We start from the raw sequence: 25,142 nt of genomic DNA, 5'->3' as shown, positions 1-25,142 counted from the left end.
TCTTGATTTTTCCAGCTATTAAACAATTTCTGTCTTTATATAGATCTCTTAGACTATCCTACTTACATTTCTCATTGGCACTTAAGCTATAACTAGTAATATGCTATTTTCATATTTATCTTCTTCCTCCACTCAGCTTACTTCTGAGCTCCTATTTAAGTGTTGTCTTCCCCTATTAGAATGTAAGCTCATTGAGATTAGTGACTGCCTTGTTTAATTGCATTTTTATTCTCCTTACTTAGTATGGTGCTTGGCACATGACAAGTGTACAAGAGATGATCTATCTAGCAGTCCTCAATTTTCAACTATTATGTTGTAAACTCCTTGAAGAGAAGGATTAGTTACTAATATCAGCATTGTGTTCCCAGCAACTGGCACAGTGCATATTAATCATTATGGCTATTTAATAAATATTTAATTATTTATAAGAATTCACTTTTTTATTTAAGAAAATATTTTAAGTGGCCATGTAATGATGAATATATAATATATCCATATGCTTATCTATATATGATAATTAAATAATAATCTAATCTCATAGCAGTTGACAAATCATAGTATCATAGATTTAGAATTGGAAGTTATCTTATAGGTCATTTGTTTCAAGCTTGATTTTGCAGAGGAGGAATTGAGGTTCCAAAATGAGGAAGAAGCACAGTTAGTGACAGAGCAACACATTAAACCAAAAATATTCTGATCTTCCTAATTTAAAATCAATTGTTCTTTGTGTTGCCCCCCAAGACCCAAAAGGGTCCTCTGCTTTCTTTGTTTGAACAAAGAATTTAAAGCAGTGATGGGCAAACTAAGGCCCCCTGTGTGACATTATTCCTAATCTGCTGAATACAATGAGTAGGATACAATATAATGAAATTTTGAAAGAGTTGCATTAGAAACAGACTGACAGATGAGCATTTCCTATCCTTTGTCCCCCTCTTTAAAAAGTTTGCCCATCACTGATCTAAAGAGTTTTACATGTTTTTGTAAAAAATCTACATAATATTTAACTTTTGCACTGTGTAAAATAAGACAAATTCCTTAGAAATCTAGTTTTATAAGCATAGAAACTTAAATAGGGATCATGTCAGAAAAGACATAACCTAAGGAAGAGATAAAGGATATCTGAAATTACTTAATATACAGAGAGGAAAAGTTAGGCATCATTAACTGAAATCCCAGAAAAGTAACTGGTCTCTATATAGATGGAGGTTGTTTTGTTTTGGTTTTAATTTTTATTGTGATTAGGATAAAATAACTACAGGAAAAATAAAAGGGGTACATTTTGCTATATCTGACGTAATGTACTTTGAGAAGGAAGTTGGTATAACATTTATAATGATTAGAGATAATAATGCCTAGGATGGCTGGTACATACTTAGTTTTGAGCCTCACACCTTAAATAGTTCTGGCGAGAAAGGGTCCTTTTCACTCTCAGTTAAGAATGGAATTTTGAGGTTGGAGAAGAATAAGTCAAATAGTTGACACTTTTATTGTTATTAATAGATACCTCAAATCAATGCTTTTCAATAATTCATTACAGAAATACTGTAGGGTCACTGAGCAATATATATGATCAAGGCAATTGCTGATTATAGAAGAATTAGGGGAAATTCCTAGAACATGGTCCTAGAGATAGTTAAATTGGTATAGTTTAATTAATGCTTAGGCCAGCCAGGTTATTCCTAATTCTTATTTCTATTCCTTAATTTTTATTAACTAATATTTACACTGTAATGAAATTATGACTGAGATATTAATTTGAACAAAATATGATTTTTAAATACAATGAAATGTGGTAACAGAAAGACCAATGGTTCTGTAGTCAAAAGTCTTGGATTCAAATTCCACCTCATGCATATTACCTTTGAGTCTTACTTGAACAAGTCAAGTAAACCCCTTGGGCCACAGTGCCCTAGACTCTAGAACATGAAGGATAGACTAGATGCCTTCTGAGGTCTTACCCATACTCACTCTCTGTGTCTGTCTGTCTGTCTGTCTGTCTCTCTCTCTCTTCATGAGTTCTGAACTATCTAAGACCTGACCTATAGAGTTAATTGTATGACAGGTCTTGGATACCTAAATATAAAGCAACATTGCCTTACCTACCAGCAATTACCATGGTCATAACTTATTCTACAGCTTAGCTACTACAGGAGGAAATGACCCCTTTAATACATAGCAAAGCTACTAAAGATTTAAAAAAAAGGTTTTAAGCAATAAGGTCCTTGTCACAGTCAAATAGTTTAGTTGTGGAAGCAATTATGGTTTTACTGAAGAAAAGAACACTGAAAATGTATCATCATCTTCTTTGGCACCATACCCTTCAAACCAATGGCTCTTTCAATTTACTCCATTGCAGCATAACTCTCCTAAATGGGTGGTCTCTCTCATTACAACATGTTTTACTCTACAGCAAGGACCATAGTGTTTCTCTATTTGTATCCCTAGAACTTATCACAACACTGTACACATTATTGTTGTTCAGTGTTTCAATCATATCTGATACTTTGTGATCCCATTTGGGGTTTTCTTGAAAAGATACTGGAGGGGTTTGCCATTTGCTTTTCCAACACATTTCACAGATGAGGAAACTGAATTCAGTGGAGTTACATGGCCTGCCCAGGATCACAAAATAGTAATTGTGTGAGACTAGATTTGAACTCAGGTCTTTCCAACACTAAAACCAGCACTTTATACACTCTGCCACATAGGTGACCAATAAAAACGTAATAAAGTGCTTAATCAATTATTTTAATTCATTAATTCATTCCTTTCTTAGTCTGACCTTATCTTGCCTGAAGTTTTATATCAATTTAGATTTAATTTTTCAAAATTATAATATCCAATAACTGACAAAAGGAAGCAAAGTAATTCATAATAAACTATCACAGTAGCCTAATGAATTTTGCTAAAGCACATAATGGTTTCATACTTAAACAAAATTAAGGCTATTCAAATAAAATACAGAGTTGGTATTTCCTTCCACAGTTTCTTCTTTGGTTAGTAAGAGGACTCATACACCTGAAATCATATACACTGAGAAATGAAAGCCTCTAGTAATAACTATTGCAATGTTCTATCATTAATTTTATAATAAGACACTGAAACCAATTTAAGATATGCTGTAAAATATGAAAACAAACTCTGAAAACATTTTAATTCCAAGTAATGCATTTATAAGGCATGCCAGAGGAAAACTCTTTCAATCTTATCTTTTTTTTTAAACCCTTACCTTCTGTCTTAGAATCATTACGATGTATTGGTTCTAAGGCAGAAGAGTGGTAAGGGCAAGGTAATGGGGATTAAGTGACTTGCCTAGGGTCACACAGCTATGAAGTATCTGAGGCCAGATTTGAACCCAAGACCTCCTGTCTCTAGGCCTGGCTCTCAATCTATTGAGCCACTCAGCTGGCCCCTCTTTCAATCTTAAAAAGACAACACCACAAAAACAAATGTCTAATTTTTATGTTCAAAGTATCAAAACTGTAAGTTAGCACAAACTGGATAAACCCCTATATTTTTGTCATCCCAATTATTTCAGATCTATTGAGTTAAGTCAGTTAATAATAAGTTGAAGTTATAGTATGAATTTCCTTCTTTCTATCTATTAAAATACTACAAATGTATTCTCAGAATGAATCAATATTTCAAGTTGTCATCATAAACTCCACCTACTGGTAATTCAGCATAGGTAGTATTCAATGTGATCAATGTCTCTTCCATATCAAAGATGTTATACTGCTAGGATGACTAAATTGAATTTTAAAGTTAGCTTTTATATCTTTTTGTTTGAATAACATTAAAAACTGAATAAATTTAACTTTTTAATGAGGAGAATGGAATATCTAAGGAAAACTATCAATATTTTATTAGCATTTACATTATAGTAAACTCATTGTATATAACATCATCATGAAATAGATTTCTTATGTAAGCAGTAAGAACAATAGTTATTTATTATTTCAGAATACAATTAGTTAAGTGTTGAAAGGAGGGGAGGAGAAAGGTGTATTTCCCTGAAATATGTATCATTTAAAAACAATTACCTTAGAATTAATGCTGTGCATTGGGTCTGAGGCAAAAGAATGGTAGGGGATAGATAATGGGGGTTAATGGTCACACAAATAGGAAGGATCTGAGATCATATTTGAACGCAGGACCTCTCATCTCTAGACCTGGGGTACAACCCCTGTGCCACAAAGCAGTAACCCCCTCAAAAATCTTTCTTAAGGTGATATCTGTGACTGCATATTCAACCTGAATATTGAATCCTTCTTTATTGAATCTTCTTAAAAGGCAAAATTTATGTAGTATTAGCCCATTTCAATGACCATAAAAATTTTTGTTCAAGTTTAGTATTCTACACTATGAAACACGCTGCGATTGTCTTATTAGGACAGGTTTCTTAATTGGACAGCAACTTGGGATTGTTGAAAGCACTGTATAATTTCCCAAATGCAATCCAGCTCAAACTCCATCTTCCATATTCTAGAGCAGTGGTTCCCAAACTTTTTTGGCCTACCACCCCCTTTCCAGAAAAAAATATTTCTTAGTACCCTGGGAAATTAAATTTTTTAAAAAAATTTAATAGCAATTAATAGGAAAAATAAATGCACCTGTGACCATCACCACCTCCCTGGACTGCTGCAGCACCCACCAGGGGGCGGTGGTGCCCACTTTGGGAATTACTGTTCTAGATTCATCTATCTGTGGTCCTTATTCCTCACAAATTAACTAATCTATTAACCTAATTGTCTAGTTTTAACTCAGTGGACTGGTATCATCCCATTTCATTCTGTAATGTAGATAATAGGCATTTTTCCATCCCCCAAGTTCATCCTGTGGGTTTGTTAGAATGGCCCACTTTTGAGTTATCATGGATCTCATTCAGAAAATCCAGTCATGTTCTACAACATTTTTTTCCAATTAGAAGCAAAATATCATCTTTAAACAAGAGATTCTAAAGAAAACTTTTTTTCCATGTGTCATACACTCCTTTGACAGTCTGGTGAGCTATATTGATCTCTTTTCAGAAAATTAAAATTTTTCTTAAATTTTTGCTTAAATTGCTCAAATTGATGCTTAAAACTGCATCAAAATACATAAGATTACAAAGGAAACCAATTTTGTTGAAATGCTTTTTAATATATTTTTTAAACTCTTACCTTCCATCTTAAAATCAATACTTTATATTGTTTTTAAGGCAGAAGAGCAGTCAGGGCTGAGCAATGGGGGTTAAATGACTTGCCCAGCCTCACACAGCTAGGATGTGTCTAAGGCCAGATTTGAATTTAGGACCTCCTGTCTCTAGCCATGGTTCTTAATCTGCTGAGCCACCTACCTGTCCCATTAAAATGGTTATAAAAGAAATTCAGAGACCCCAAGATAAGGATTCTTTACCTATAAGTTAGTTTCTGCTCATTTGAACATCCTCCATAAAAAAAGATAAACATGTTTTTAGATTCTAATTCCTTCTTTTATGCCTCATTTTAGTTTAATATGAGGAACATACATATTTCTGTGGTTTGGACACTTAGGTGGCAAAGTAAATATAATAACGGCCTAGGAATTAGGAAGATCTGGTCCAAATCAGTATCTGATGTTCGCACTAGATTGCATGACCTTGGACAAGTCACTTAACCTCTACATGCCTTAGTTTCCTCATTTGTAAAATGGGGACAATAATAGTACTTATCTCCTAAGGGTTGTTATCAAAACCAAATGAGAATAATTATAGAGCCTCTGCACAGTTCCTGGCATGTAGTAAGTACTCTATAAATGTTAGATATTATTATTATGTTGCTCATAGCAGACTATCAAATCTCCTATAACTTTAGTCTCAGAAGATTTTCTAGGCTACTCTGAGGTCAGGGATTTGCCCATGGTCACATATTTATTATTTACCAGATTTATTTTTTGTCTCAAGCTGGCCCTCTATTATGCATGTTGCCTCTCAGATCATCATCATCAAGGACTAATAATTATTTAGCACTTTCACATTTTAAAAGTCCTTTAAATATATCATCTCATTTGATCCTCACAATTACCCTGTGATGCAGGTACTACTGTTATCTCCATTTTGCTGATTAAAAATAACAGCAACCAAGCCTGAGAGAGACTAAGAGAGTTGTTAAGTGTCTGAGGTAAGATTCAGACTCAGTACTTCTTAACTTCAAGTTCTGTATTCAATGGAGATGCTATATCATAAACACAGAAATATAACATACATGCTTAAATATGCAAATGCACAACATTTTAAAATGCTTTGAAACTGCTTTGGCTGATAGTGTGAAAATGGGATTATAATGCTCAAATTTAATCGTCTATTATCTCCATAATTAGTACAATGTATAGTGTTTGCTTTAGATGTAGCAGGTGATAATAGTAACTCTTTGTATCTGCTTATGAATTTGTTTCTTCGTTTCTTTTTTTTAAACCCTCACCTTCCATCTTGGAGTCAATACTGTGTATTGGCTGCAAGGCAGAAGAGTGGCAAGGGTAGGCAATGGGGGTCAAGTGACTTGCCCAGGGTCACATAGCTGGGCAGTGTCTGAGGCCAGATTTTGAACCCAGGACCTCCTCTCTCTAGGCTTGGCTCTCAATCCACTGAGCTACCCAGGTGTCCCCTGTTTCTTCATTTCTTAAGCTAAAAAATGATAGTATTCCCACAGAGTCACCATCTTTTTGAATAATGTCCAATAGGCTGATCTTTCTCTTATTGCCTCCTAGAAGTCAGTCTGTGCCACAATGCTTAAAATTTCATTTTACCAAGGGAATAATATAGAATCATACTGTTATGCTACTCTCAAAAGCATTCACATTAACAAGTCCTTAAAGTTGTTAGGTTTTCATGGAATAAAGGCTAAACTGAGCAATATGTCTGTCCTATGTGTGATTATACTATCCATTCTCTGATATATAGATGCTTTTTATTCATACATAATGTCAACCACATTTTTATTTTGCTTTTTAGCTTCGAAAAATCATTAGACATGCCCTGTAACTAAAACAAAATATCTTTATGTTAACAATATGACAAATGGAACTTAGACCTTTTCTATATAAACTTTATTATTCAAGTTCTGATATTGGAGCAAAGTTTCATCTGTTTTTAATTGCTTTGCCACAGACAACTAGGCTCATAGAAATGTATATATTCCTAATCAATATATTAATGATGATGACAATAATTTTCTAAATAAAGGCATTGGTTAATAAGGTGACAATTAAAAGTTGCAATCTCTCAATCTAAAAGTCTAGGCACTCAAAAGAAAATAACAGCCATTTATGTATTTTAAATTACATTTACCTAGGATTATTTGAATGATAAATCCAGAGGAATTTTATTTTCACTTACTGATTATTAAGGTAAACTCCTCAAATTAATTAGCACAAAAATCTGCTTCTATTTATGGTTTTTTAAAGTATCTTTGTTCATACAAATAAATTCAGAATATGATGGATATAAATAGAAAAATAAAATTCTAACAACATTATTTCCAAGTGTTTTTTGTGAAAAAAGAAAAAGACAGTTTATTTAATATACTAGTGTTCTGCATCCTTCTTCAAGTAGCAATGCTCTTCTTTTTTGTTTTTCTAAATATGGATTTATAATATGTAAAAATCTGCCCCCAAACTAAACAAAACAAACCTCCTAGTCAGTAATTTAATAAAATTAATTATAATGTATAAATACTCAGTGATGTGTGTTATAAATAGAAATATATTCTATTTATATAATCCCTAATTGTAGAATTAAATTGGTATTGATTAGATTTCTCTCTATATTTTATAATTTTCTCTTAAAAATTAAAAGTATTAAATTCTATTTTAGGATTTGAATGACATTCAATTTCTAGTTAAAACAAGGAAGCTGTCAAAAGATGAGCCAAGGTTTATAAGTCAGTAAGTTGGTCCTTAACTAAGCATTTATCAATATGAAAAAAATAAAAATGAATTCCTTAACTCATAAAATTATTTGTTCCTATCATTTTTAAAAATGGTTTGTAAAAGGTTATCAGTTAAATGTCATTAAAAACTCTATAAAATGTTAAATATTGTAGCTTTGTTTATTATAGGGATTTTCAGTGCATATATATATGTATGTATATGCATATATATATGTGTGTGTGTGTATATATATATATATATATATATATATATATATATATTTAGCTCTTTTCACCTGAGAATTTTAGTCTCTCTATTAAAAAAAAGTTTTAAAACAGTCACTGTACTATTTGTTTGGGAGTTGAAAAGTGAGACATAAGGCAGCTTGTTTCAAACCAACAGAAAATGTTACATTTAAAAATTTTGTGGTAAGAAAAAAAGACATAGATTTTCATTTGGTCTCCATCAATGGGCAGGGCAACATCAACTTAACAGTTTAATCAAATTTACTCCCCCTGGCATGACTTGAGCCTTTCTATTTAATACTCATCATCCTCATTCCACACATACAACCTCTCTTTTCAATTCAACATATTACCAATGCATTCTGGNTGTGTGTGTATATATATATATATATATATATATATATATATTTAGCTCTTTTCACCTGAGAATTTTAGTCTCTCTATTAAAAAAAAGTTTTAAAACAGTCACTGTACTATTTGTTTGGGAGTTGAAAAGTGAGACATAAGGCAGCTTGTTTCAAACCAACAGAAAATGTTACATTTAAAAATTTTGTGGTAAGAAAAAAAGACATAGATTTTCATTTGGTCTCCATCAATGGGCAGGGCAACATCAACTTAACAGTTTAATCAAATTTACTCCCCCTGGCATGACTTGAGCCTTTCTATTTAATACTCATCATCCTCATTCCACACATACAACCTCTCTTTTCAATTCAACATATTACCAATGCATTCTGGAGCTCCCCCCAAACCATATTGGACTGGAAGGTATTAAAAGTAAGTAAACCACCAATAAATGTAACTTTGCATTACTTAGTGAAGTAGGGAGGTAGACAACATGCAGATAAAATGGCCAAATTGTTCAGAGTAGTGAGGCTGACTTTGTTCCCTAAACTTTCCAAGAACTCTGGTAGAAAGCTTCATTTTGAATTCATTCAATACCTTTTATGCTTTTTCTGAATATAGCAATTCAGAAATACTATTTTGTGCTCTCCCCAAAATTCATTTTATTACTGTGCCTAAGAAAAATTCTACCAAAATAATATGTTGAATGTGATTTGCTGTCTTCTGTTTTAAAGGTCAAGCTCATGTAAATCTACTGAGGCATGTCCTCTGAAAGTTTATGGAAGAGGTAGAAAGGCAACTGTTACTTCTCTGCACTCTTGCAAAATAAGAAAGACCCATTACGCAGTCCCACTAGGGAATACTGTGCTGAAGAGACAATATGCAGCACATGTGCCCATATATTAAATGGGGTATAATTTTATAAGCACATGCCTTTAGCCAATTTTCAAAGGTTTTCATAACTCTCTGGGAAGCTTAAAAAACTAGTAGCCACAGATACTACCACTTCAGAGTTGGGCAAATCTTTATTGAATTGGAATATTTTGGAAACAAAGTATGTTTGGTTTGTTGTTGATTTTGTTGCTATAGAATTAGCCCATTCCCACTGCAATGAATCTGCCCAATTTATATAGGGCAGAAAGTTACTGAAAGTGACTATGTAAGATAAACAAATAAGCCAAGAAATGATTTAATCTGTATCTCAGGAAAAAATTCCTTAACGAGAACAATAAACTAAAAAACAAATGCTTAAAATGCTATTGCATGAACCATTTCACATCTTTACTATTAACACTAATTTAAGAGGGTGATGACAAATCACTTTAGACTACCAATAAAAAGTCTATCTCCATTCACAAACATCCTGGAATTTCTGAAACCAATTATCTTTAGCCAAGTGTTTCTCCAAATTTTCTAAACAATTTTCCCATATGACTTTGTAGAATTAGTCAATTAATTATGGTCACACCTTGTACTATCACTCTGCACACACACACACACACACACACACACACACACACACACACACACACACCAACCCTTTTGCTTATCAGATAGAAGAGGTTTCTCATGCATTCAAAAGAGATCTATGATGTGTTATCATACTGATACATGGAAACAATCCCTTCACCACTGAAACCTGAGATTTTTTATATTGCTGAAGTTATATAATAACACATTGAACCAACTTATTACCTGATATGTTTCAAAAAACTTGATGTCACAAGGTGGCATACTTAGACAAATATTCCATTGTGAAGTTCCAAAAAAGTGGACGCACCTCAAGAATTCTGGCAGCAAGAATAACCCCCCTCCAAAAAATATATTAAAAAGCCTGGGAGTCAAAAGACATCTATGTCTGAATTCAGCTCCTAACATTTATGATCATGAACAAGTCATTAAAATTTTCAGTGCCCAAGTTTTGTAATCTATAAAATTAGAATAATCACACCTGCAAAATCTATCTCAAAGAACTGTTGTGACAGCTGAATGAAATAATGTATTTAAAGTACTTTAAAAACCTTGAATCAATATATAAATGTCAGCTGGTGGTGGTGGTGGCATATAAGTAATACTAGTGGTAGTGATATTTTGTAATTAGGAACTCTCTCAGATCAGGGAAATCAAAACTGTAAGTCAAAATTTAGAGGTAATGAATATTTCTCCAAAACATTTCCAGGCCATTTTGGACAGTGGAAATACTATAAAACAATACTATAAAAATTAACAGAAAATGATCTGGAGATCATTTGCCCAGAATTGTTTGAACTAAAATAGCATAATGTCAAGTTACTTCAGTTTCTCTTGGATTCATACTAACAGTATACTTAAAGAAACAAATAAGATGTTCAGAATAGAAAGTAAGATAAAAAGGCTGAAAAAACCCTCTATTAAACTGAAAATTTCTTTGGAACACTATGATTTACTTATTCTTAATATTGCACCACCTCAAAAAGTATGAAGGAGTAGAAAGAACGTTGGAATTAAAATCAGAAGAGACAATGGTTCAAATTTTGCAATGAATAAATATTGGCTATTATTACCAAAAGTGATTTTACTTTTCCATAGGTGAATACTCTGTTATTTAATTCTTACAAGTCTCACATAATTCCTTTTCCTTATATGATTGTTCTGTCATTTTATGAAATTTGGAAAACCTGGCAAGGATATATTTTGTTCAAACTTCTAAGTAAATCAGGCATATAAAGAGGTAAAAATGCAATAAGATGTCAAGATTACTATCAGCACTATTTATAAGAAAAAAGACAAGATATCTTACAGTGGCAGCTATTGTGGTATTTTTCTGCTCACCAATATTGGCAAGATCCTGATTTGAATATTTCTGACTCATACTACCAGAATGACAATATGCATTGAAATCTCAATTCTCTTTTCCCTGCAGATAGTTGTGGAAAGACTCTGAGGAACATCCTTCTATGCCAAATTGTCTAGTTCAGTCTTTTCCATGGAGAATAGAGTTTAATGTATCTTTTTTTGCAAAACAGAGGACACAATTTCGACAAGTAAAAAAAAATCATGTTAGATGAATTAAACATGAGTCTCCACTGATTCTAAAATTGTTCACTTTTAGTCTTCATTTTTAAATTCTATTTTTCTGAAAATATGATGACACAACATATATATTTAGCATGGGTACAAGTCACAGAAGATGTTTCTATGAATTGGTCCATAGTTTAAGAGGCTCAGAGTGCATTTACTAATATTCTCCAACTCAGCACTTTAGGATTTCTCCTTGAACTTGAGGTGAGTAAAAGAGGTCAAATAAGTATACCTTGTCTAATTTATGACAGAAATTGTTTTTTCTCTCACTGTGGTAATAATAGAATAATGTTGCTCTGGTTTAATGCTATAAATTCAGATCAAAAAGGAAAGTGTGAAATCCAGAAGTGATGCTGCTTCATTAACTTGCATGCTGATTTGACATGCTCCATAGTATACAGGCAACAGACTTGATGATACAACCTATTCCTATAAGCAAACAATATTTTATATCATAAACCATCTGGGGTTCTCATCCTCAGAACCACTTGCCTAGAGTTGGCTGGTACATTTGAATATTCTGAGGTGCAGCAGTAAGAAGTATTTTATTAGCAAAATCTCATTTGCTACAATAAGAGACTGGCATTCAAGACATTATGGAGGGAACAAAATTTTGGCTAAAACACTTGTTTTCATTATTCAGCTGAAGAAAATCATTAGTTATACAAGCTTTCAAAACCCTATGGTTTTTCTAAGTTACCAATAAAAGTGATACCATTCATAACCTGGACAGTAGCCTCTTTCATATATTGCCTATAGTCGCAAACTTAAGTGCCAAGCAGATGGTTGAAATCTGTTTTGTATAAAATGTGTGTGTTTTTTTTTTTTCAACTGTGTTCTTTGTATTCATATTCAGGCCTAGGTTTTAGCCATCAAAACACTGGCACTGTGTCGATCATTAGCAGCATTTTAGACAACTGGCAACTAAGGTATTCACTGTTCTCCACACAATGTTCAGTTAATATTTCCCAGATGCATAATTAAGGCAGAAGATCATCTTCTTAAATTGGTATCAGCACTTTGGATGGCTTCTGGCTTTCAACACACTATATCAATGAAAAACAATTTTACATAAAAATAAGTATTTTGTTATTATTTGTTTTGTTTTGTTTGCTTTGTATTGTTTTGTAGGCTGCTTTTAAAAAGAAAAGTATAGTTTTTTTTTCCATCAACAGGTAAATATCTATTTATCTATTTTTGTTTTATAATTTCAATTTTCATGGTTTTTTTGGTACAAAATGAGGATTTCGGATTTTTAAGTTGAGTGAACATATATATTAGAGCAGATCAATCAGTCTTTTCATATTGGAGGCATCAATGCTTGTCAGTACCTTTTTGTGACATATTTCTTATAGACTGAAAAAAGAAAAGGATAATTTCCAATACATTCCACTACCATTAAAGGCCTGGTGATAGATAATACACTAATTTAATATGATAACAATAATAACCATAATAATTATTACCACTTATTTAGAAGTAGTACTCTTCTAGGACTGAACAAAGTAGACAGTTAGCCATTGGCAATGTTTTTAATCCCATATATTTTTGCTTTTAAAATATGTTAACTATTTTGCATTAGTAAAAACTGAACATTATACTAACAATTTGTACTTGGTGGTTTTCATGCAGAAATATCTAAATATTTTGTAAATATTAATCAGTTAAGTAACTTCACTAGCATTAGGGGGTAAGTTAGTATGCATGCCCATTTTATAGATGAGTGGTTGATGAACAGAGAAATTAAGTGACTTGCCCAACATAGTTTTAAATTTTTGGTCGAGAAAATGCAGGAACATATGCCATCTTTGTATAGCACTAGGTGCTAGATTATAAAATATATTAGCAGTAGGATGTCTGATTGGATGGTTTCCAGATTCTCTTTCAGTTTTAAAAGTAGGATTTTTGCACATTTCCTTTTGATCCTTGTTTAAATGCAGTTTGGGTTCAATTTTTTTTTAAATAAAAGCCCTAATCTCAGTAGCAAAGGAAGAATACTCATTCTTCTTTCCAAAATTAAAAATGGCATGAATACTCAATAATTCTACATTTAAATTATGGTAAAAAATCAACTTTAATATGAAGCCAATTTTTACCTTCTTTAAAGCATGTATGTGTATATATATATATGTATATATATATAAATATATCTATCACACAAATGCCTATATGTATGTTAGATTTCAAGATCTGATGTATTCATCTGTAAAATGAGGAGGCTGTATTAGATGATTTGTAAAGTCCTTAAAGCTCATACCCCTGGCTGACTGACTGACTGACTTGTCCACTTTCAAATTAAATATAATTGGTTATGATTGCTGCATGTGGAAAATACACACTTCCTCATATTCAAAGATCATGTTCATGGTACTGTGACTACTGCTAAAAAGAATCCAGACTGTACCTCAATAATTATATGTACTATTATCAATTTAATAGCAGTAACTCATTTATATAGTATATTTTATGACAAGAAAGCGCTATATTATCTCATGTTTCATCACAATCTTTGAAGTAAATATAGTGAGAGTGTTAGTATCCCTACTTTATAGTTAAGGAAATTGAAACTTAGAGAGGTTAGACATTTGTCCTATGTCAATAACTTGTAATGAGTCAGAACTTGAACTCAGATTGTCTGAATTTTCTAACATTATTTAACACTAAATGTATGAACCAGTCATTCATTCTTAGCCCAATTTCTATTACAACATAGTGAATCTACTGGAAATTTCTTCTCAGGTTAGAGTTATTCTTTAATGTACATTCCTTTTCTCAAAAATTCTGACACGAAATTAGTCTTCCTTTCTTAATACTCTCTAATAATTAAAGGCTGTGCTACTTTCTAAGGTCTGTCTTTCATATATGTCCATATGGTTTTGCTGTTTAATTGCTGTAATTTACTTCCGCAGACCCAAGTTAATTTAATATTAAAATTATTTGTGTAATCAGAAATTTTACCTGATAACTAACTTGTGTGGTACTTAGTAAAGTGATTTACACATAGTAGGCACCTAAATATGTTGCTGCTTGATTGGTATGCTAAACTGGTTTGACAAGACATACAAGCAGTTGTTTTGTTTTAAGTAATGAGAATAAGGCTATGCATTTTTAAAAATGTATAGGTACAGACTCCAAAGGACCAGAATATCATTTTCTTGAAGTACTTTGCCCCTGGACAATAGTCCCCAATTCACATGTAAACTGAGAAATGGTTTGAAATGTAAATTCCTTGGCTCATTGTGGAAGTACTGCTCTTTTTACATAAAAGCAGATATGTAAGCATTCTGACTGCTTTAGCAACAAGAAGATGTATACTGTACAAACATTTTAGAAACTTTGAATTTTGGAACTAGAAGAGATCTTAGAACATAGTAAGATAGGATGTTAATGCTAGAGGGAATCTTGGAGATTATCTAGTCCAAATCTTTCTTTTTAGAGATGAGGACAGTGAGGTGTGGGGAGGAATAAAAGAGCAGAGTCTCAAACAATGAAAGGTTCTTTAAAGAACAGCTACTTTTACAGAAGGGGAAAACTTCATATAAATGTTTTTATAATACAAAAGATTAAAAAAATAACATTGCTTAGAATTGGACATCAATTAAAATAACTTTAGACAAGTTAGCTTTGACCATCAGTTATATTTATTTTTTTATTTGTGAAATGGCAATAATAGGCAATAAAAAAATAATTAAACATGTAATTTATAGTATATTCAAGGCAAAACCTCCAGATTTTTAAATCCATTTCAGTGTTCTTTCTGCAATAGAATATGCTGAATTCCTAGTTTTCATTATGTGTATATATTATATATAACTTATTGATTATACTAATGTAATTAATTTTAATGACAAAGAATAATAGCCATTGTGCACACTATTTTTATGTCCTCTGGGGAAAAATAGAATATTATAGGAAAGTTAATAACTTTTAATTTTAAGCACATGCTTCCAATATTACATTCCAGTTTTAGTCTCAAGTATTCCAAATGTTACTCATGTAACCCTGATTTACCTAGCTATGTGAATAAAATTTTACATACCTTAAGACCAACTTAAGTTTAGAAAATTCAGATGTTTCTACTCTTTCTATAATTTATGCTGTAGGCTTAGGAAGTAAAAGTGAGCTTTATTTGGATGTAATGTTATATGTATTGGGTGTGTGATTCAGAGTAAAGATCACTGTACTTGGAAGTCCATAATGTTGGTTTTGAATCCTAATCCCAACACTTGATGATCTTGGGCAAGTCATTTACTTTTTGCAAAACTCTGTTTCATTATATGTGAGATGAGGAAAACAGTACAAAGAGTTCTTGGCAGGATCAAATGACAGTGTATTTAAGGTACTTTGTAAACTTGACCTATCAATGTCATCTGCTACTATTCTCCCATTAAAATTTTTGGCTCTTTTGATCATATATACTTTAGAGTATTAATTTTTGTCCATGATAAATATATTCCTTCACTTTAAAGGATGCAAAATTTTATTTTAATTTCTTATAAAAGTTCCTATATTCTGCTCCTAAACTTTAATTTTTATAATTCCTTTTAGGAGAGAAAGTATTTTGCATGTATTAGATTCAGAATTTTCATCCCTATAGTTATATGAAAAAATGCCTCTCAAATATTGCATTCTAAATATCATGCATTTTACTTTTCTAGAATTAAAACTTTGCATATCACTAGGATTCTAGATACTTGCACTCTATACACCTTTAAGACCATGAAAACTTCAGTTCGTATAGAGAATTGAAATAGAAAGATGGATATATTTCACTCAATCACAACATTCCTTATTGTACTAGATTTTCTGTTCCTAGTTGTTTATCCTAGTTTGATTAATAGCACTTTGAGTTTTATATAAAAGCTTTCTTCTGAACTCTTCCAAGCACCTTTCAAATATTATGTGATTAAATCGCATGATGTCGCTGTGAGAAAGATTACAAATAATACAATGCCAATTTTATACATGTAGTCATTAAAACAGACACTTGCTCAAGGTCAAAGATGAGTCAATGATAGAACCAGAAATAAAATATTTCAACTTCCAGTTCATTCTGCTCTCTCCTAAAACACTGTGACACTTTACATATCCTATTAGAACTTCAATATAGATTTCTTATCTAGACCGCAAAACAAAGGGAAGAATGATTAACCCTAATTTTATATGGCATTTCCATATAAATGATCCACTTCTTTTCTAAAACCTTATGAAACTCAATAAGAAAAATAATACAATAAGAGAGGGACACAAAAGGTCACCTGAAGAAAGGGAAAACTATTATCTAAGGAACTCCAAGATAAATTCCCAGGATGAGTGGCAGGTAAAATATATTTATTTGTCTATCTTAATACATAATTACAAAGTACGGTGTAAAATTTATACTGAAGCAAACCCATGACAAAAAGGAACAAAATATTAAGAGAGTAAGTACTGAGTTGTATTTTCATTTAGAACTGTATTGTGTGTAAAGATGATTATTGCACTATAAAATACCTTTAAATTTTTGAGAATAAAGTATGCCCAAAAGGTATTAACTACAGGTTAGTATTTACATGGCAAAAAAAAGTACTTTTTGAATTAACATCAAATTAAAGAGCCACCCAAAATCTTTATTAATAAAGATGTTTTTACTATATTTGGAAACATATTAAATATTATAAAAGTACCAAAATTATACTTGTGTCATCTAATGTCTTCTCTTTAGATACAAGATAAAGGAAACACAAAGGGCAGTTACAGTCACTTAAATTGCCTCATTTATGTACTTAGTTTCTTAACTTTGAGAAAATCTCCTTTCTACTCAGAAAAAAAACTAAGAATTTCATACTTTGTCTCTTTGGTAAAACTAAAGATATTCCTAAAGCCATCATCCAAACAAGGTAAATTATTGAAAAATGCTTTTGTTAATTTTTAGCACTGTGTTGTGAAGTTGATTTCTTCTCATTAGACATATTCATAGGGAATAAAGCAATTTTTTTAGAAAAATAACATGTGGCTAATGGAATAAAATGAAGTACCCTATGCCACCCCCATATTATGCCAAATGTACATATACAGACACACAGCTACAAACACTATCATCTATCTATATAAAATAAAGAAAATCATACAACTATATTCTTTATACATATTTAACATTCTTTTCTGATACACATATGTGTATATATACATATAAATATACTTTCAAATATGAGAACAGAAATAGAAATGTTGTTACATATGAAAGTTTCAATGTTGTTTACCCCCCTCCAGAAGCTTTTTAGTTATAGTGTTACTCTTACCTACTATATGTGTTAACTCTGGCAGGTAGCCCTAATTTGTTGGTAGCCAAATTATTTTTGTCCCTGAAGTATGAGAAATCTCAAGAGTGTATGAATGAGACACAGTTTACTAGTTTACATGTATTCCCGTAACTCTAAGAAACTAACATTCATTGAAAACTACTTTCAGTTTAGCAAAAAATAATTACACAGATATATCACCTGAATGAGTAAGCAGAGGAGAGGACACCTTTCGGTCTCAATAAAAACTTTGGTCCTTAATGAGAAATATAACAAATAAAAATCTCTTCAGCATCTTTCACATGTCACTTAAAGTAATTTATATGTACATATATGTATATATATATAGTATGGATATTATATATGCATATAATAGCTCTACCTATATAAATATATCGCTGTAAGAAACACGAAATACAGGAATTTATTTAAAAACCTAAATGTTTTCAGGCAAGAATATTGTCACTATGGCAGCATACCTTAAGATGATATGAGCAGAATAAATGTCATCCTTTCACTTCATGATCAATGATCACATTTTATACTGAACTGGTCTACATTCACTTAGTTGTCAAGCAAAATGGTAAGAAAAATTTTACTTAAGATATAACTATTCTTAAGATTAAGCAATGATCTCAAGGATTAAGTAAAAAAGAAAAGTGTTTTGGAACACAAAGATACAGTAAAAGTAAAAGAACATTCATTATAGATTCAAATGACAGAGATATTACTTTTATTAAATGGAGAGAAATCTAAAATCCATTCAATCCAGTTTGGGTTTGGATAGATTTATTGTTCAAAGCTCATTTCAAGTGTCTATGAACAGTCACCAGCTTTTGTTTTTAATTTTACTTCTGTCATGTTTTATGGGTAAAAAAGTCATTACACCACCTTGTAACAGATTAATTACTTTCAAGATGGGTGACAAAAGGGCATAATGACCGGAAAATTTTACAAAAGGAAAAGCAAAAGCATGTTGACAAGTTTATCAACAAACCTGGGCAAATCTCATGAAGTACAGATTAAGGTTCAGTGGTTCCAAACTGGCAGCATTCAAGTTGGGTTCATATTTGGGTTTTTTGTTGTGTTTGTTTTTTTAAACCACCTGTCCTAAAATGATATTGTTTATGCTAATTATCTTTGTTTATGCCACAATTCTGTTTGTTTACTACATTCTTTTAAAATACCATATCCCCATAAACAGTTCTCACCAGAATTCTTCTAGATCTTGTTTCTGCCTGGTCCTCCGCAGTCCACTGAGTAGAATTCAGTGCTACAGTGGAGGCGCAGAAGATTGGGAACAACTTTGAGTCTCTAACGACTCAGACTGGCAAAGCCTGGGAGTACCGCTGAGGTTTTACTCTCAGTCTCTAGAGGGAATGGATACTGACTGTGGTGCTCAAAACAAACCCCTATTGGACAGTTAGAACTAGACAACTAGAACAATTTCCTCTTTAGAGGAAATTCAGGGCTTAAGAACTTACTCTGTAAAGATGAATAGGTTATGCTAGTGGTAGTTGAAAAGAGGTTATAGACTTGGGGACGAAGGGACAGAATTAATAAGAATCCTAAATAGCAAATGGTCAAAGTTTCAACATCTTCAACTCTGATCTGCTGTCAGTGAATGCTGTCAAAGGATATTAGGAATTCTATTTAACTTGCCCAAGTATTAAAAGTATAACTATAGTAAAATATTTTTAAAAGTTGTTTCACAAGTAAGTATCATCTGAGTAGGTCCATCTAGAGCTCACAATTATTATTTTATTATGAGTAATTGACAACATAATACATAATGAAATGCCATCTAAAACATATAGATATGATAAATAAAATTTGCTGCTTGATTTTGAGGAGCTTCTTATTTCTGTTTTAATGGAAATGCCACACTAAAATTATGAAACACTTTTTTCACTTAACACCAATGTATGAGATTCACATTTACTACATATTGACAGGATCTGTGTTAATAGAACAGAGCAACCAGACTCAAATTATAAATAACTAACAAATTATGAAAGAAAAAAGAAAAGCCATCAGTTATAGTTATTTACCTAGTTTGTAAATGGAGAAACATTCAACCTACATAATGTGCATTTTCAGCACACTATATAATCATTAGGTTGCTGAAAAATGAATAGTGGGAAGAGTAAGCAATAAAAATCAGACTTTACCCATAGATGTAATTCCACTTTCTAAATGCATTATGAATTTAATCCATTTGAAACAGTTCCCAACTCTATGGAAGAATAATGTGCTTAAGTAACAGAACAGGTCTTATTTGGCTCTCACGCAAGTTGTATATACACTTCTTAGTAAAATCTCCCTAAGAACAGGTAAAAATACTTTATCATGTGCTCATTATGTCTATGGGCTCTGATACAAGAACTCTGCAAAAGTGAAAAGTGACAATGACCCTCACATATTTCTACATCTATCAAATTTAATGCATAACGAACACCACAAGATGCTGCTTAATGTTTTAACTCTTAGATGCTCTTGATATTCATCAAGAACACAATCCTAGTAAGTCCTTCATTTTCACTCCTTCTCTCCTGTATGTTGCATTATGAACTTAAAGCTCCCTTCCAGGTAGTGGTAAATTATTCAAAATCTGTAATATTTTATGTCAACTTTTCCTCTATAAACAAGCATAAGTACAACAAATGAAATGAACAAAGCAGAATACCTTGGAAACATATTCTGAGCCCAAGAATATAAAACTATAACTTTCCTTTGCATCCAATTTAGAGATCTCCTTTTCATCTCTTACTTTATGAACAAATTAAATATATGAATAATTATGCAAACTGAAGAAGTTTGCCTTAATAATGGAAGGTGAGTTCTGAAATTCTGATGCTTATGTGCAAATGTTAATGCTCTAACACTGTCACTGAAGAGATGCTCTGTTGTGTTTATCTATGAAACAGGCAATCATTTCCAAACAATATGTATTAGGATAACCAACTTATAAAAGTTTCTTGCATATTTTTGCAAGAAATATATTTGAAAGTATTCTAATGAGGAAATTATTTTTGCTTCAGAAAAGCGTCGACAAAAAATTCAACTAAATTTGGTGTAGACCTAAAATGAACAAAGCTAAGCCCATTTCTTATCCTCCTATCATAGACGTTTTGTCCTGTAGTCATTCGCTCCCCATCTAGCTGTCCAGACACTCCAGTCTGTACCAGTTTTGAAAGATACCACTAAATAGGTGACACCAAATATTTAACCTGGTTTCATTTTTACCCTCCACAGACATCAAGAGCCCCTTTCTTCTTAAGCAATCATTTCACACTTGATAATTAAGCACTAACATAACATCAGAGAAAAGTCTAGTAACTTAGTTATCAAACTGTTGCATGTTATATATACACAGACTTTATAAGGTTTAAAAGAGAGACATGGCATGTAAATATATGTATGACCATGTAAAATATTCATTTTCTCATTTATCAATGTCACAAAAACATAAAAAGGTTTTAATAATTATTTGGTAGCTCCTTGTATTTTTAAATGGACATGCAGAGTTCTTAAAAAAGCAACCAAGTCAGATTCGCTAGTAGTTAATTACATGAACATATCTACAAGTCTACAAAGGTTTATATTGTGAGAGTTCTAGTGAGCATTTAATGTGATAGCTATTACCATATAGTGCACGCTGTCAATTATACTGACTCTAAGAAGTAAGACATAACAGGTCCTAATTGCAATATTTCCAAGAATTCTTTAGAAATGCTTCCCTGATTCCCATCCCCATGTGCAGTCTACATTATCATTTTAGTTAGGGGAGTGACTACTTGCAAATAAAAACTAAAGGGTGTAACTCACTTTACTTTTTAGAGAAGACTGTTCAGTTTAGGAAACTTCAAATGAATCCTGAAGGACAATTCTTAATAGCCTCTGCAATTGTTACCACTTTTGAATGAATTAACAATTGTTTAAATAATAGTGCTGACCATTTTCATCTCCAGAGCTGTTATCACAGTTGCATACCAATCCAAATCAAACAGTTGTCATCTCAACATTTAACTTTTAATTATACAGGCTGTAACTATTCTCTAAAGTTTCAAAACAATATGGAGGTTTGGGAGAACAATGAAAGATAGAAATCCTTCAATGGAAATAGTCTAAGATGACATAACTTCTATTTCTAGTATGACAAAACTAAAAGCAAATAACTTTGTTCACTTCATTGATCTATTTCACAAGTTATTTTAGCAGCCTTCTTTTATAGGTTCATGGGTGATTGTTAATTTTTAAAAATCCCCTATGGCAGGTATTTGTGTGCAATATAAGCAACTTATATGGAAATAGTTACAAATAATCTAAAAAACAGAAAAAAATCTCATCTAAACACATGTGATAGTGTAGCTACATTATACACCATTTTTTGAATTTTCTTTTTATATGAAGGTCATCAATGCCACATGATATGTACTACATAACCTATTATTATAGAGACATTTACCTGTATACTCATAATATAAACAGAGAGTAATGAGTTATGAAGATTTAGGGTTGTATTACCAATTCTAATTAAGACCTCTTATATCATGGGACAGCTTTAAAAAATATTTGAGTTGTTAATATTTTTAAATCTGTCGGCAAGAATACCAACACTATTGATTACCATTTGCTTATTTAACCAGTCAGTGAGAAGTGCATGCCCCTGAGTGATGGCAAAAATGAAACATGAGCCAGGAGTAAAATGTTAAAGAGATTCTGGCTTAAGAATTTGGGGGTTGGGGGTCGGAGTTTTTAATTAACTCAAAAGGAGATGAATGAAAAAAATACAAATAAAGTTGACAGAAGGAAAGCTTCCCTATATATAGACATAGAATATAACCTTTTAATATGTAACTATCTTTTGTAAGAATCATTTAACTGGCTTACAAATCAGATTGCCAGTATCGTTTTCTTAACATACAATTATAGTTAAAGAATATTATAGTTTAACTCTTACTCTGTACCACATAGGGAGCTGTTACTCTGTTGAATTAGGAAAGTATTCACTACTTCAAGCACTAATAATTTCCAGGATAAATAACAAATCTGGGTCTATAAAATAAAGCATTCTTCCCAAGTAAAATGTTAACATTTTAAGAAGTTGCTAAATTATAGTGAGAAAATATCATAATATAAAATAAAGCCACTAAGGAAGTTCAGCTATTTAAATGAGGGTATCTGGTCAAGAAAACCCTCAGTGGGAAGAAAAATAAGGAAACTAATGCTAAAGTATATTTTTTGCTGTTTTAATTTGCTCTGTAATTTCACATCCTGCACCCTGATATATAAGTACAATCAAGATGTATTTTACTCTCAGTAATCTATTTCATCTCCATTGCTCACTGATTTGCTGCAATCTTAAAATGTTTTAATCTTTGTCTTTCTTTTTTCGCCTTTTCATATCAAATTCAGTCATTTGAGCGATGAACAGCTTGACTTAGCATATTTTTAACCAGCTGGTCTAGCACCTAGCTTGCATTGCATAGTCAGATACAACAAATGTTTATACAGAAGGTAGCTTTCATGAAAATGAAAAAAAATATAGCCTATGTATCATGCATCCTGTCTTTTTTTAGAGTAAAAAAAATCACCAAAGAGAATGCAAAGTTTGAATTATTTTAAATGGCAAACATGATCCTATTTATAGTTTCCCCCAAAAATTGAACTTGTGGTAGAGTAAGAATAAAGAATTTTAAAAATTACAGTATGCACGTGAAGAGAACTAACATCTTTGAAAGCCCAACTCAACTCGAAATAATACAAAACTAAAGCAGCTAAAAATACTTTTCTCAATAGTAACAACTTAATTCCACATACACATGCTCCTGTCTTGGCAAAAGAAGGAAACATCGTAAATCAAAATTGAGCTTTCGACAACCAGAGCAAAAAGTGTCCACTAAAACTTAGGAATCATTAGTGTTTCACTTTTTTGACATTCAAAAAAAAAAAGATCTCCTGATGGATTGTTGTGATGTTAACTTGACTTAAAAAAAATGCACACCCTGTTCTCTTATATCAACAAAAGGTCATGTGCTTTATGGAGCTACTTCCAAAGTTTTGCAGGAACTTAAAGCCTTAGTTCTAATCATCCTCAAATTCCTCTGTCATCCCAGAAATTACATCTGAGACAGAGATGCTGAAAATGTGAGTGCTCTGAATTAAAAAAAAAAAAAACGATTTAGAGGAAGAAAGGAGAAGAGTGGGGTATGATGCTTAATGTTCATTAAAATCTCTGTTACAGGACTAAACCTAAATCCATCAATAGCAAGCTTAAGGACTTTGTAAATGCCTTTAATTTGGTTCAGAAAACAACAAGAAGACTCAACTAACATATAGAATCATATAAAAGCTTCTCCGGCAAGCATGATTTTTAAAGAGCATTTCACAACTGATTCTGAGCCTGTAAAATGGGAGAGTTATACTTTCATATTAAAAAAAAAATAACATCCAAAACAAAACAACTCAACTCACCTTTCAAACTCCTGAGGTAAATCAGGGTCAGTTAGCATGCTGGAAAAGCACAATTTCCCTTTGTCACAGCAGCCACCTATGATCGTCTCCAACTGAACCTGTCAAGTGAGTCCAAACCCTCTAAACCAATTGATTCTCTCCTCTCCTCTCTTCTCTTCTTCCCCCCTCTCCCTCCCTCCCTCCCTCTTCCTCTCTCTCTCTCTCTCTCTCTCTCTCTCTCTCTCTCTCTCTCTCTCTCTCTCTCTCTCTCTCTCTCTCTCTCTCTCTCTCTCCCTCTCTGCCTCTCTTCCTCTCTCTCTCCCTCCACTCCAACTGGGAGGGTTCATTCTGCACAAAAGGCTACATTACAGAGTCCGCCCCAATAAGGGAAAGAGAGAAAAAAAAAGCCTTCCATTGTTGAGAGGGCAGGTCAGTTGATTAGATTTTCTGTGGAGAATTCCACGAGGAAATTCCCTTCAAAGCCGAAGTGATTAACTGGGGGCTATTCTGGAAATGGAGCAGACAATGGCTCAATAGTCTGCACAGCCAATGTCCAGGCTGGCACTGAACTCACTTTAAAAAAAATAAAAGCCAGACTCCCTGTTCTTTTCCACCAGCCCCCCCACCCCCCACTCCTTCCAACTTCCCCTCCCAATTCCTTTTATTTTGCAGCTGGACAACATTAAGGGCCTTTAAAACCACAAGGGTTGACCCCACAGTGGTTTGATTAGGTCCCACTTTTTTTTTTCCTGGCGACAGGCAGACAGCAAGTTTACTTTTTTAGACATACACAATGACACACGCACATTCACATAACTCCTAAAATAGCAGCTATCAATTTTTAACCTTTTTATACTGATAGATTTAT

At 32.3% G+C, this 25,142-nt stretch overlaps 1 protein-coding gene across 1 annotated transcript in view; it reads right to left on the bottom strand.

The window, feature by feature from the left end:
- Positions 1-24,429, bottom strand: part of SOX5 (SRY-box transcription factor 5) — a 482,736-nt gene extending 458,307 nt beyond the window's left edge. Inside the window, exon 1 of the mRNA XM_044679066.1 lies at positions 24,296-24,429. Within this exon, the coding sequence (XP_044535001.1) occupies positions 24,296-24,333 (38 nt within the window). The 5' untranslated portion in view covers positions 24,334-24,429. The remainder of the gene's footprint in view (positions 1-24,295) is intronic.
- Between the last annotated feature and the right edge of the window lie 713 nt (positions 24,430-25,142).

Source organism: Gracilinanus agilis, chromosome 5, assembly GCF_016433145.1.
Source record: "Gracilinanus agilis isolate LMUSP501 chromosome 5, AgileGrace, whole genome shotgun sequence".
NCBI classification, from domain to species: Eukaryota; Metazoa; Chordata; class Mammalia; order Didelphimorphia; family Didelphidae; genus Gracilinanus; species Gracilinanus agilis.
This window is presented reverse-complemented; position numbering and strand designations above follow the sequence as displayed.